This window comes from Bos javanicus, chromosome 21 (assembly GCF_032452875.1).
Source record: "Bos javanicus breed banteng chromosome 21, ARS-OSU_banteng_1.0, whole genome shotgun sequence".
In the NCBI taxonomy this organism is placed as follows: domain Eukaryota; kingdom Metazoa; phylum Chordata; class Mammalia; order Artiodactyla; family Bovidae; genus Bos; species Bos javanicus.
The window spans coordinates 47,237,799-47,253,165 of NC_083888.1; the positions used below are offsets into that span (position 1 = coordinate 47,237,799).

General features: G+C 40.5%; 1 protein-coding gene across 5 annotated transcripts in view; it reads left to right on the forward strand.

The window, feature by feature from the left end:
* Window positions 1-15,367, forward strand: part of TTC6 (tetratricopeptide repeat domain 6) — a 201,846-nt gene that overhangs the window by 6,958 nt on the left and 179,521 nt on the right. For 4 of the 5 annotated variants that reach the window (XM_061394966.1, XM_061394963.1, XM_061394961.1 and 1 more), the window contains exon 2: window positions 5,809-6,768. The exons of the other annotated variant lie outside the window; for it this stretch is intronic. In XM_061394966.1, the coding sequence (XP_061250950.1) occupies window positions 5,824-6,768 (945 nt within the window). In that variant the 5' untranslated portion in view covers window positions 5,809-5,823. The remainder of the gene's footprint in view (window positions 1-5,808; window positions 6,769-15,367) is intronic. 5 annotated transcript variants of the gene reach the window in all.

Sequence of the window (15,367 nt, forward strand, 5' to 3'; positions counted from 1 at the left end):
TTCAGAATACTTTTATGTTCCTTGCAATACTGAAGATTTTACTAGATGAGATAGGCTGTCTTTGGCCATTTCTTTTGGAACTTTGGTGCTGTGTATTGTGAGTTGATGTTGGTGTGAAATTCAGGAACTGAATTGAGACATTTGGCTATGAATCTTATCCTTAATGGGTCACTGTTCCCACCGAGGTACTGATATATAGGTGACTATTTGTAGGAGGTGGTCAAGCACAAGTAATTCCAATAACCAGCTGGAGCTTTGGCTCAGTTCCCCAGGTAATACTCTGCTGGACTAAGACTCCTTGCCCTGTGTGAAGTGTTCATGTGGCTTGGAACCAAGTCATCTGGTAGTCTGCTTTATTTATTTCTGCTTTAGAGTCTAGAGCAGAGTTCTGAATCTTCTCTTCTAACAGGAGGAACAACCAAACCTGCAAGAACCAGAAAGCAGCCTGTCTCAGAATCTAGAAATTCATGCAGGCAGCCCTCCCTGGGCCTTTAGCTCTTTTGGGCTGGGAGCTTACTTTTTATGTCTGACCGACTTTGTGGGAAAGGAGAGAAGACTGGCCCTTGGCCTCTCTGACTGCGTCACTGCTCAGGCATTGAACATCCTGGTAGAGGAGTAAGGAAAAGGCAGAGTTTTCAAAACTTGGGAAGGAAGAGGACGGTGAAATTACTGCTCATTCTGTCCCATTCAAAGGGTAGCGTAAACAGTCAACCTGGATTGTGAGCAGCAGGTGTGACACTGTATGTTAATTTTAATACTTCCTTCTTTGGGGACAGCGACATTATTTTTCCTTGAGCATTTCCAAATCAGAACTAGGCTCTTTTTAAAAAAAATTAATTGCTAGCAAAAAAAGAGAACCTGTTGTTTTCCCCTGAGATTGGATGTTTAAAAATCATTTTACATATTTTGTAGTGTTAAGGGGTGGATGGGGGCTATGAAAGCACTGGGTTTGATGGCCTGGCCCATTTGCATTGGGATACCACCTTGAAAACACAATAGAAGTTCCATTTCCCACTGTTTCATTTTTACATATAAAGAACAACTTTCCCATGCGGAACTCTAGGGAGGGTACTGAGAAATGTTAAACAATGACCACTTGTTAAACTTCAATAGCAAACCTAGGGCCTGAGAGAAGTTGGAAAGGAATACAAAGCAGGAACTAAGAAATAAAAGGGAAGTGCAGTTGAGAGAGTCAAATCAGATTCCCATCAGGTACTAATGTCTTTCTGGTCTGTGCTGTGTTCCAGTTACTACCTTTCAGTCTTTTGTGGGAAGAAATGCAGATGGTGTCAGGATGAGCATATTACCACCTGTGCAAACAGTAAACAGCCACAATACTATGAGGGAGGTTATACAGAATTTTTTAAATAAGGAAACTTCCTTAAGGGCTTTAGAAGTCATTTCTAATGTTCATATTCTATGGCTTGAAAAAGAGGCAACAGATTATTATTTTCATTTTTAATAAGAAATCTTGTTACTGATAGGATTAAATTGTCCAAGGTGTAGTCAGTGGTGGAACTGGGTGGAGAAAGCAAGCCTACTGATTCTGAAATGAGAGCTCTGTCATATAGCAGGGTCTTGGATTTGAGAACCAGCAGTGACAATTTAAGTGATTAAAAGCAATATGGCTATATCTAGAGGCTAAATAGGATGTTTTCTTCATATAACCCATTCAGTTCAGTCGCTCAGTTGTGTCCGACTCTTTGCGACCTCATGGACTGCAGCACGCCAGGGAACCCTGTCCATCGCCAACTCCTGGAGCTTGCTCAAACTCATGTCCATCACATTGGTGATGCTATCCAACCCATCCAACCATCTCATCTTCTGTCGTCCCCTTCTCCCACCTTCAATCTTTCCTAGCATCAGGGTCTTTTCAAATGAGTCAGTTCTTTGCATCAGGTGGCCAAAGTATTGAAGCTTCAGCTTCAGCATCAGTCCTTCCAATGAATATTCAGGATTAATTTCCTTTAGGATTTACTGGCTGGATCTCCTTGCAGTCCAAGGGACTCTCAAGAGTCTTCTCCAACACCACAGTTCAAAAGCATCAATTCTTTGGTGCTCAGCTTTCTTTATAGTCCAACTCTCACATCCATACATGGCTATTGGAAAAACCATAGCTTTGACTAGATGGACCTTCGTTGTTAAAGTAACATCTCTGCTTTCTAATATGCTGTCTAGGTTGGTCATAGCTTTTCTTCCAAGGAGCAAGTGTCTTTTAATTTCATGGCTACAGTCACCATCTGCAGTGATTTTTGAGCCCCCCAAAATAAAGTCTCTCACCATTTCCATTGTTTCCCCATCTGTTTGCCATGAAGTGATGGGACCAGATGCCATGATCTTCGTTTTCTGAATGTTGAGTTTTAAGCCAGTTTTTTCACTCACACTTTCATCAAGAGGCTCTTTAGTTCTGCTTCGCTTTCAGCCATAAGGGTGGTGTCATCTGCATATCTGAGGTTATTGATATTCATTCTCCCGCCAATCTTGATTCCAGCTTGTGCTTCATCCAGCCTGGCATTTCAGATGTGTACTCTGAGTACCAGTTAAATAAGCAGGGTGACAATATACAGCTTTGGCATATTCTCATATAGCCCAGACTGCATGATAAATGAAGAAATCTAATTATAAAAATAACCCTTTTATGAGCTGATATAAAAGAAACAACCAAGAAATGTGCATACTTTGTAAGCAAAGAAATGCAAAGTAACATAAGAAAATGTTTCTTTCCAAATTTGTCTTAAGTCCATTGTGAAAAATGAAAAAGTGAAAGTGTTAGTCATGTCAGACTTTTTGGGACCACGTGGACTAAACCCAGCCAGGCTCCTTGTCCATGAAATTCTCCAGGCAAGACTACTGGAATGGGTAACCATTTCCTTCTCCAGGGGGTCTTCCTAGTCTGAGGATTGAACCCAGGTCTCCTACATTGCAGGCGGATTCCTCACAGTCTAAGCCATCAGGGAAGCCCATTATATTTTGGCATAAAATGAGATAAACCCCCTTACCCGCCCTCCCCATAGTCAACCAATTGTCTCAGCACAATCTATTGAATGATTCTTCTTTTATCATCAATTTAATGCTGCCATTATAATATTACCCACATTATTCTTAATTATTTTGCTCACTCAGTCTACATATTGATTTTATCAGCAGTGTTTCTATTTTAATTCTTACATCCATATGAGTTTTTAATTATCTTGTTGGACAACACTCCCTCATTTCTCTTTCCAAAATTGTGGCCAATCTATCCTGTTTATTACTTCAAATAAATCCAGAATTAGTTTTCAAATTTCAAAATATCATGTTTCGGTTTTGTTTATGATGGGATTAAACCAGTACAGTGTTTTGGGAAGATCTGATAAAATGAAAATATTTGGTCTTTTTACCAAGGAATACCAAAATCACTGTAGGTGGTGATTGCAGCCATGAAATTAAAAGATGCTTACTCCTTGGAAGGAAAGTTATGACCAACCTATATGGCATATTGAAAAGCAGAGACATTACTTTGCCAACAAAGGTCCGTCTAGTCAAGACTATGGTTTTTCCAGTGGTCATGTATGGATGTGAGAGTTGGACTGTGAAGAAAGCTGAGTGCCGAAGAAGAATTGATGCTTTTGAACTGTGGTGTTGGAGAAGACTCTTGAGAGTCCCTTGGACTGCAAAGAGATCCAACCAGTGCATTCTAAAGGAGATTGGTCCTGGGTGTTCTTATGCTAAAGCTGAAACTCCAATACTTTGGCCACCTCATGCAAAGAGTTGACTCATTGGAAAAGACTCTAATGCTGGGAGGGATTGGGGGCAAGAGGAGAAGGGGATGACAGAGGATGAGATGGCTGGATGGCATCACTGACTCAATGGACGTGAATTTGAGTGAACTCCGGGAGTTGGTGATGGACAGGGAGGCCTGGTGCGCTGCAATTCATGGGGTCGCAGAGTCGGACATGACTGAACGACTGAACTGAACTGAACTAAACTGAAGCAAGGAATATTAACTGCCTACTTAGTGGAGTCTTTCCTTTATGTCCTTCAGTTAAAATTAAAACATTTCATTCATGCAGTTTCAGCACATTCCTTATGTTTATTCCTAGATATTTACTCCTTCACATAAATTATACATGGAATTTTGCCATCATGCTTTTGGTATAAAGGAAGATTTTTTTTTTGTATAAATTTTAAAAATTTAAATACCTTGCAGATCTCAATTATAATTCTAAATAGTTCTTTAGTGCTTAGATTTTCTATGTAAATAATCACATTTGCAAGTAATGATGGTATTCCTGAGGTATTTTTGCTTTATTTTTGTATTGTCAAAGAACCTTGGCCTTGGGTTTTCTAAGAAATCAATTAGTTTCTTTATTATTTTCTGCTTTTATTTCATTGTTTTACTCTTATTTCTTGACACTCTCCTCTCCTTGGCTTCTGTGGAAACTTCTCATTTTCCCAGCTCTCTGATTGCTCCCACTCTTCCCACCTCCCAACTGTGAGAGGACCAAAGAATGTCATCAGCCCTTCTGTATTTGTATTTCTTGTTATCCTGGCTTTTGGTAATGATCTCAGAGCTCTCAAGATCAGAAAATTCACCTGTAATCATAGATGGCTGGCTCTGCTGAATAGCATACTTTTTTTTTAAATTGTGATAATATACCTGACATAAAATTTACCATCTTAAACCATTTTTAAGTGTAAAGTTCAGTGAATAGCAACAGCTTTATTACACACTTGGTTATGACCCAGACTTTATCAAAGTGATTCAAAGTTGCTATTTTATTTATTCCCAGTCATTGGCCAGATCCTACCAGTTTTACCTTATAGAGTCTTTTCACTCTGCTCTGTTATCAAAACTAGGCCTTTAGTTCAGTTCAGTCACTCAGTCGTGTCCGACTCTTTGCCTTACCTACTTTTACATGCCCTCTCTCTCTTTCGTCTTTCTCCCACCCCAAGCCCTAGATCCTATCAAGCCACTTTTCTGTTAAATGTTTTTGAATAGTTTCCAGTAGACCACAGAAAAAGTACAAACACCTGGCATTCAAGGCCTCCCGACCTCACTGCAGCCTAGCTTGTGGCTGATCACCTCTTGTCCTTCCTACACCTGCTCTGTTTCCTGTCAAAGGTAGAGGCAAGTGGGCTGGGTGAGAAATGGAGACACCACGGACCAGCTGGAGAAGGGAAAGGGAAATTGTTGTCCTGCCCCAAGAGTAGGGGTTGGCCCTTGCATTGCCAGAGCCTTCGTTTTATCCCCCCCCCCCCCAGAGAAACTGCAAATCTGCATTTTTATATGAAAATCTCTCAATTTAAAACCGTTGGCTATGAATTAATATTTCTGAAAAGCTCAGAGAAATTGAAAAGCATGCTTGCAAGAAGGATCCAGGCTACTGCTGACCTCTGATCTCTCTTCTTGGCAGGATTACTTTAGGTTTACTATGCCTGTGTGGAGTGTGGTCCCTCTTGCCTGGAAGTGGGAGACTACAGTACTGTTGAGAGAAGTACTAAAATACACTCAATAGAAGTTTCAGAAAATCTTCACCGTAAAAATTTACTAAAAGTTTTTCATTGTTACTGTGAAAAGGCCAGTAGTTTAAAATGATATATTAAAAATGATAGAAGATCATTTTAGTAGTATCATTATGGATTTAGTAGTAAATCATTTAAATAGTAGATTTAAAATGATATAAATTAATGCGGCCCACTGGTGCCTCAGTTAAGCACAGTGAGCGTTCCACCATGAGAAGCTTTTTAGAACTGGAATTTTATTCATCAATATTAGTTTTCATGTATGTAAGTATGGATAAATATAAATTTATTGTTATTTCACAGGACAAATCAGTCAAGATGTCCACGATTTCAAAGCACTTTGGACTGAAATACAAAGAAGAATCGTACATCTTTAAAGAGTTGGAGAAGGTTCGCAAAGAGACCAAAAAGGAATTTCTCCGAATCAAGGAGAAGTTGGCCGCCAAGCCAGCTGTGGATGAAATCCCCGTCTTTGGCCTCCGGGTCCCCAGCCCGGCCCGGTATGCGACGAAGGGGAGCGCTTCCCGCGTCGGATCCCCAAAACCAGCAGGCTCCCCTCGGGTTAAAGGTCGTGCGCGCCCAACTGGGACCCTCCCGCAGCCGGTGCCCCGAGGCGCCCCGCGGCCCCCGGGCCCGAGGGAGGTGGCCGCTCCCGGGAAGGGCCGGCCCTTCCGCCCCCAGGACTTTTACTTGCGGAGCTCCGCGTTCCTCCGGCACCGGCCCCAGCAGCCGCCGGTCATCGCGCCCAGGGCTGGCACGTCCAGACCAGTGGTCCTGATGCCGCCGCGCGTGCCCACGGGGAGGGCCCGGGCGCACCGGGGCTCCAGGAGCCCCCCGCCGGCGGACTCCAAGCCCGTGCTCGACCTGGCCCGGGGGCGCGTGGTCAGCCTGGAGCCAGCTCAGCTCGCCGAGGTCGGCCAGGCCAGAGAGAGGCTGCCCGACTCCTTTTCCAGCGACGAGGGAGACGTGGAGGCGGCCGGCCGGCGGAAGAGAGTGAGGATTAACACCCGCTTCCTGCACGAGGACTCGGGTGGCGAGTCGCGGGAAGCCCCCGGGTCCGCTTCCAAAACCGACCGCGAGAGCACCCCGCCGAGCGACTCCCGGGAGGCTACCCTGCAGGCCCCGCCGCCAGTGCGTGCGATCCCCAAGTCCATCGAGGAGATCATCGCCTCGCTGCAGTCCGAGGCCCAGCTGGCCTCCGACCAGACCATCAAAGAGCTCATCCAGAGCGTCCTTGGGCAGAACTACGACATTAAAATGGAAGTAGGTGATCCAGAATAGGGGTCATATTTCTTCTGGATAAATTTCATTTCAGGATTCAGACATAAAATCGTGCATATCGTGTGTTCTAAGCTAGACAAGCTCGAAAAGCTAGACAAAGTGTTCGGGTGTTAATCAGGGTCTTTGAATTTTCCATCAAGGGAGTATATCCTTTTAAAAAAGTGAAAATAATGGAGAGGGTATTTCAGAAACTGGTACAAAGAACATTAGTTCTTTGACCCGAGTAATACATAACTGGTAACCTTTCCTTTCAAAGTCTTTGTGATTATTTAGTATTGATTTGGTTGATGTTTTATATGAAAGACTCGGTCTTTGGTGGTACAGTTTATTAACAGTAAATCTGTACCTTAAGATCAATATACTACTACTGAGCTGTATTTATAAGAATTTTGGTCCATTTTCAGTGAAAATCATTCTCTTAAAATATGTTTAAAAAATTTACTTTCTAGGTCTTCTCAGCTATATATATGGACTATAAGTGATTATTTGTCCCAAGGACAAGCCCATCAGGTGGATACCCATAAGAGCCCTGTTTTACATAAGAGGCTTCCTAGCTTTAGTGAGTTTAAAAGGATTGCCTCCCAGTTCAGTAACTAAGGCAGAACAGAGCTGGGCGTCCACCCCCGCCAGTCATACCCCAGAGAAGACACTGGAATCATGCCAGGACTGCCTGTTTGTTGATTGTGATGTGTCCCCAGGCAGGGAGCAAAGCTAGATAGGGTCCTGGTTCATTATACAGACTTAGTTCTAAACAGGGACATTCAAAGTAGAAATAATAATAGGGGAGTCTGAGTCCCATATACACAGAGAGAGAGGGAGAGAGGGCAGGAGGAAAGGAGTTTTTTGAGAATGGTAATTAGAATGACACTTAGGAGGGAAGAAGATTCTATTACTCTTCTTGGCTGCAGCGCCAAACCTCTTGTTAGTACACAGAATACTGCTGCCACATTATGTCTTCAAAATAGTTTCAGCCCAGAATATACTCTTGGCTGTGATTTAAGGAATGTGATTCTAAAGCCCATTAGGGAAACAAAAACGTGTAAGGACAAGAGTCCCCTGTGTCGTCTTTGACCTAATGTTTGTAGGCAGAATGGGACAAATATTTTCAAGTAAGATCCACACCTCCCTATGGTTACTGAACAAGACCAGCCTGACTGTTCAGGCGGTTTCAAAATGAGTACTTCTTATAAAGTTTTCTGTGGATCTAACAGAAAAAGGAATCAGGGATACACACATTGGAGAGCCCAAACGGAGAGAACAAAGGCCTCATTGCCCGCCCCTGTCAGAAGGAACTCTGTAACATAATCAAGGCATGTGACGTGAAGAGGGGCCTATATTGGAACCCGGCTCAGAGGTCCTATACAGTTGGAGAAAGTTACACTTTTAGAGCAAGGGTTTAAGGAGGGAAGAAGATTCCCTCCTAAATCCTTAAACCCATTTGCCATAAAGAAAATGCATTTTGAAGGGTTCAAATAGAATAGAATATAAGAAGGGAGAGTATCAATGATGATTTGCCCCGGGACAGTGAATTCTGTTCTTTCTGGTATTCCATTTCTCTTGCGTATCCTTTTCTGGTGCTTCAGTTACCAGAATTGCTTTATGTAGGAGAGTGGTTTGGAGGATTAGGGTCAGAAGTCAGCATCACTAGCTAGCCCCACATTATGAGACTTTGTTGTTCAGTTGCTAAGTCATGTCCAACTCTTTGTGACCCCATGGATTGCAGCATGCCAGGCTTCCCTGTCTTCACTATCACCTAGAGCTTGCTCAACTCATATTCATTGATTTGGTGATGCCATCCACTCATCTAATTCTCTGTGTCCCCTTCTCCTCCTGCCCTCACTCTTTCCCACTATCAGGGTCTTTTCCAGTCAGTTGGCTCTTCACATCAGGTGGCCAAAATATTGGAGCTTCAGGTTCAGCATCGGTCCTTCCAATGAATATTCAGAGTTGAATTCCTTTAGGATGGACTGGTTTGATCTCCTTGCAGTTCAAGGGACTCTCAAGACTTGGCCAGTTTCAAATGTCTTAGTCCCATCCCTGCCTTCCATTGTATTGATTTTTTGTATAGCTAGTTTTTGTTCTTGCTTTAAACTTTTGCCTCTGTGCCCCATCTCCCCTTCCCCCCAACAATTCCAGAAGATGGAGCTTTGAATTATTTTGGTCTTTTGTTAGGGTGAGAAGAGAACAGTGGGGGATTTGTTGAAATGGTTGTGACTGGGTAGGTGAGGGATAGCAATGAAAATGCAAGTAAAAGTGGTGTCTAAATTATGATTCTAAAAATCCTTAAGATTATAATAAGGCCACTTGTTTTAAACGAAACGTTTGGAGTTTATATAAACAACGTTCTGTCCGTAATAAGCAAGGGTTATGGTTCTTCACTTTAGACATCTTAATTTGGAGCCAATCCCTTGAGGGAAAGTCAAAGGATAAGACAGTCTTGGCAAGATGTGCTGTCTCTGTTTAGAGCTCGGGCAGGGCCCTTCCAGACCTAGCATTCAGAGTTCCACAAACAATTACATAGGCCAGAAGGTGCTCAGAATACCTGAAGATTAAACTCAGCTGTCAAATGTAGGTCAAACATCTAAACCAAGTTTTCTCAACCTTGGCACTTAACTTTTTGGTTTGAATAATTCTTCATTGTGGGTGGCTGTCCTGTAATTGTAGGATGTTTAGAATTATCCTTGGCCTCTACCCAGTAGATGCCAGTAGTATGATCCTCTCGTCATCCTCCCGACCACCAAGTCATAACAACTGAAATATCTCTAGATGTTGCCAAATGAGACCAGGGGTAGAAGGGTGTAATCACCCCTCCCGCCCCCCCCCCATCCTCCCAACCAGGTGAAAACTGGTGGCTTAAACAGTAAGCATACACCATGGCAGGAGGGATAGAAATTTTATAAGTTCCTAAATGCTTATTTTACTGAGGAATTCAATATTATCACTCACAAAATACATTCTAATTATATGAGACTGAATAAAGGTTAGAGACTTCCTTCCAGATGTTAATTGAGGATGAAGGAATCAACCCATCCTTGGTTCTGTGGTGTGTGTTGTTTTTGGCCATATAGCTCAAAAGAAGAAATGGCTTAAAATGACCCAGGTGAGGGAGTTCGTGTCCCCAGGTCTTTATAAACAAATAACTCACAAGCAAATGTTTTATCATAAAACTTATGCCTGCTTTAACTTTAGGGAAGATGAAATAGACATACTTCTCTCTCTTCTTCCTGCTAAGTAAAACTAGGTACAAACAAACAGGAGAAGACTCCAAAAGGTAGAAAGAAGCAGACTGGCTGGGGACTTTGGGATCCAAGGGATCATGTAGTGATAAGTTCTTAGGTTTTCTTTTTGTCTTAGATCTACTGCACCAGAGCTAAAGAGACTGGCAACCTAAGAATGTGCCAGTGGGTACAGACAGAAAAAGCCCCAGCAAAAGCCTGCTCTCTTTAGCTAAGGATCAAGAAAGGAGCAGCCTAGCAAGACAAAACTTTTAGACAATAACTGTGCTACTCTAGTCAAGCACCACAGAAAAACCTATGACCCTGTCCTCTCCTCTGCCAGCCAGGACTGAGGAGGGAGCTAAACTTCCACTCTTGAATGACTGTAACAGGTTACCCCAATTTCTTCCCTAATGACATAGTGTCAGTGGAGAGCCAAGACTTTCAACCCTAACAGTAAAGAGGCTATCCTACCTTCCTGCCTGTAGTGTCACTGGACACCATACGGGCTTTTCCCAGTTTCCAGGACTTTGATGCTGAGAAGGCAATGGCACCCCACTCCAGTACTCTTGCCTGGAAACTCCCATGGACGGAGGAGCCTGGTAGGCTGCAGTCCATGGGGTCACTAAGAGTTGACACGACTGAGCGACTTCACTTTCACTTTTCACTTTCATGCATTGGAGAAGGAAATGGCAACCCACTCCAGTGTTCTTGCCTGGAGAATCCTAGGGACGGGGGAGCCTGGTGGGCTGCCGGCTATGGGGTTGCACAGAGTCAGACACAACTGAAGCGACTTAGCAGCAGTAGCAGCAGCAGCAGGACTTTGATGACAGGAAGATTAGATCTTCTGTTGTAGTCCTACAAGTGCCTGAGGCTCTATTATTCCCCCAGTTTACTGTCTCTGTTACTCAGATTGATAAAATAGTATTGTTTCATCTTCATGATCACTGATCCTTTCCACTGTGTCCCATACGTTCAGTATTTGAGGCATTTGTACAGTTTTATTTCAATTACTGTAATTTTCAGTTCTAACATTTTTCTTTGGCTCCTCTTTATATATTCTGTTTCTTTACTAAGACTCTCTTTTTCTCATTGTTCCAAGTATACTCATTATTATTGCTTATTCAAGTTTTGTTTTGTGTTTAGACTTGAAAGAAAAAAAAAGACGATACCAACATTGAGATGACCAAGATGTTAGAATTCTCTGATAAAGATTTTAAAGTGGTCCTATACACACTCTAATTGGAAAACAACAATACCAGTAGATGGAAATAAGTTATGATATATAATGTAATATCTGGAGCAATGACCAAAAAATCTATACAAAGAGATTCACTCAAAAACCACTATATATAAATCAACCTAGAATTAAGAAATTTTAAGTAACCCATAGGAAGGCAGGTAAAAAGTAAACAGAAGCAAAAAACAGAGAACGAAAAGAAAAGTAGTAACTTCAAACTCAAATGTATCAATAACTACACTAAATGTAAGTGGTCTAAATGTAGTGATTAAAAGTAGAGATTGGCAAGTGGATTCCGTATAAAACCCAGTATATATATATATATATATATATATTTTTTTTTTTTTTTACAAGAAATGTACTTCTGGTATGATGATATAGGCAGGTTTAAAGTAAAGCATGAAAAAAATATCAGGCACAAATTATTCAAAAGAAAGAAGAATGGCTATATTAATTTCAAATAAAGTAGACTTCAGTACAAAGAAAATGATGAGAGACACAGTTGGCATTTTAACATGATAAAAGGGTTAATCCATTAAGTCAAAGGAATCCTAAATGTGTGTTAAACAAAAAACAGAGCTGAAAAAATATGTGAAGTAAAAACCAAAAGGAGAAATTGATGAAACTACAATTATAGTTGAAGATGCCAGCACCTTTCTTTCAACAATTGACAGAAAACCCTAGACAGAAATTCCCCAAGAATGCAGATGAACTCAACACTACCATCAAACGTTAGAAACTAATCTACATTTATAAAACACTGTGCTCAGTGGTAGCAGAATGTACATTCTTGTCACTGCCCATGGGACATATACTAAGACCATCTCTGGTCCATAAAAGTGAACTTTAATGAATTTAAAAGCATTGACATCATATAGAGTGTGTTCTCTGATTATAATGGAATCAAACTATAAATTAATAACAGATTGATAATAAAATCTCCAAACACTTGGAAACTTAAACAATATCTAAGTAATCCATGGATCAGTGGGGAAATCTCAGAGAAATTTTAAAAACTGAACTGAATTAAAAGTACAAAATTTAGGGGACATAGGTAAAGCAGTAGTGCCTTTATCCTAGAGAATGAAAAATTACTTACATTCAAATAGGAAACTGAGATGAATGTTCTTAGGAGCTTTTGTTACTTAATAACCCCAAACTAGAAATAACCCAGATGTCTTTTAAGGACATACTACTCAGCAATAAAAAGAAATAAAGTACTGGTATCTACAATAACTTGGATGAATCTCCAGAAAATTATGCCAAGGCAAATCCAGTCTCTAAATGTTATATACTGTATAATTACATTTTATACAACATTCTGAAAATGACAAATTATAGGAATGGAGACAAGATTTGTAGTTGTCAGGGGTTAAGGACAGGCTTGAAGTAGGGGAGGGTGAGAGGGAAGTATATGCAGCTTTAGAAAGGCAAATTCAGAAATCTTTCTGGTGATGGAGGTATTTTGTATCTTGACTATATCAGTGTCAGTTTCCTGCCTGTGATTTTGTAATAGTTTTGCATGATATTCTCATTAGGAAAACCTGATAAAAGGGTACAGAGGATATCTCTGTATTATTTATTATAAGTGAATATGTGTGTGTATTGTGTATGTGTGTGTGTGTTAATCGCTCAGTCATGTCTGACTCTTTGTGACCCCATGCACTATAGCCTGCCAGGTTCCTCTGTCCATGAAATTCTCTAGGCAAGGATACTGGAGTGGGTTGCCATTTCCTATCCCAGGGGGCATCTTCCTGACCCAGGGATCAAACCCAGGTCTCCTGCATTGTAGGCAGATTCTCTACCATCTGAGCCACCAGGGAAGCCCCCAAAGTGAACATGAACCTATAATTATTTCAAAACAGAAACTTTAAGTAAAATTTTATCTGATTGTTTATAAAAGTTTATGCTTCTTTTTACAAGTTGTAAGGAGGAATATAAGGAAATGATAATTTCTCTTTAAAGCCTCCCTTAACTCACCAACAGTAACCAATATTTGTTTATCCTGTTGTTGTTCAGTCACTCAGTTGTGTTTGACTCTTTGTGACTCCATGGACTGCAGCATGCCAGGCTTCCCTGTCCTCCACTGTCTTCAGGAGCTTGCTCAAACTCATGTCCATTGAGTCAGTGATGCCAGCCAATCATCTCATCCTCTGTCGTCCCCTTCTCCTCCTGCCTTCAATCTTTCCCAGCATCACGGTCTTTTCTGATGAGTCGGCTCTTCAAATCAGGTGGCCAAAGTGTTGGAGCTTCAGTTTCAGCATCAGTCCTTCTAATGAATATTCAGGATTGATTTCCTTTGGGATGGATTGGTTGGATCTCCTTGCAGTCCAGGGGACTCTCAAGAGTCTTCTCCAATACCACAGTTCAAAAACATCAATTCTTTGGCTCTCAGCCTTATTTATGGTCTCACATCCATACATGACAACTGGAAAAACCATAGCTTTGACTAGATGGACCTTTGTTGGCAAAGTCATGTCTCTGCTTTTCGATACGCTGTTTAGGTTTGTCATAGCTTTTCTTCCAAGGAGTAAGCGTCTTTTAATTTCATGGCTGCAGTCACTTTCATTAAGAGGCTCTTAATTCTTCTTCCCTTTCTGCCGTAATGGTAGTGTTGTCTGCATATCTGAGGTTATTAATATTTCTCCCGCTAGTCTTGATTCCAGCTTGTGCTTCATCCAGCCCAGCATTTCACATGATGTACTCTGCATAGAAATTAAATAAGCCGGGTAACAATATATAGCCTTGACGTACTCCTTCCCCAATTTTGAATCAGTCCATTGTTCCATGTCCAGTTCTAACTGTTGCTTCTTGACCTGCCTACAGATTTCACAGGAGGCAGATAAGGTGGTCTGATATTCTCATCTCTTTATGAATTTTCCACAGTGTGTTGTGATCCACACAGTCAAAGTCTTTAGCATTGTCAATGAAACAGAAGTAGGTTTATCCTTCTACATTTATCTTAATTATTTAATATAAATATTATGCTAAATAAATTCTTTGATATAAATGTGTACACATACATACATATGTAGGGTTTTTTTTAAGTAAAAATAAGAACCTATGGTACACATTATTCTGCAGCTTACTTTTTGACACATATCAATGGACATGTATACTTTTTTTTTTTTAATCGCTGCATATTATTCCATAGTATTTAAACATTTCTTGGCTCTTTGCTCTTCAAATTTTATCTTTCCCTATCCTAGGAACAAAGTTTTGCTCCACTGGAGTTATAAATCAAAGAACCTACCAGGATCTGGGCAAAGAAAAGCCATCTGTTGTTTGACTGTCACAGGTATAATTGGGAGGGACTAGTTTGGGCAAATCTTTTCTCTTCAGAGTGACAGACGCGTTTATTATACTTTTCTCTTTATATTCTCTTTGTGCGTTACTTTATTCTCACAGACGTAACAGCTTAAACTAGTACAAATGATGTAATGATTAAGAAGTTTCTTGATTTACAGTTTTTTTCCTGTGAAGTTTTAAAATCTCTCAGATATCATTTGGGTGCCTTCAATAAATGCAAAATGTTCACGTGTTTAATTTCAGTTCATTTTAAAAGATGGAAAATAATATTTTTATTTGTTCTTGAGAAAAAATTCTTATTCCTTTAGCTGGTTTGGTTGTAATAATGATTTTGAACCAAGCTAGAAGTTGTTCCTTTAAAATAAACTTCTTCTTTGTTGGATACAAAGGTGTTTTATTTTCCATGAGCATTTTTTTTTAAGACTGAAATACAGAGTTACTTGAAAAATGAAATGTTAATTTATTGTAGAATTCAGATGTACTTTTTTTCTGACTCTTAGTACAGATACTGCCCAGCAGTGATTGTTTTCTTTTGCCTGTTTGTGTAATAGTCTCGTAATTTAGACTATAAAGGACAAATACATTTGAATGTATTGAAAGTAATTCATTTTCACATATGCCACAGTTTTGAGTACATATGCAATAAAATGAAGAATTTTTAAATGTTAGTGAAATAATTGCTTTTTTCTGGCTACTTCAGGCACAATTATTTGGATATTTAGGACAAAGACTTCCCCCCTCTGGGGGTTGTTATTTAAATATATAACTCAGTTTTAACTCTGATTTCCTAAAGTAGGCCTTTTTAATGCTTTTACAT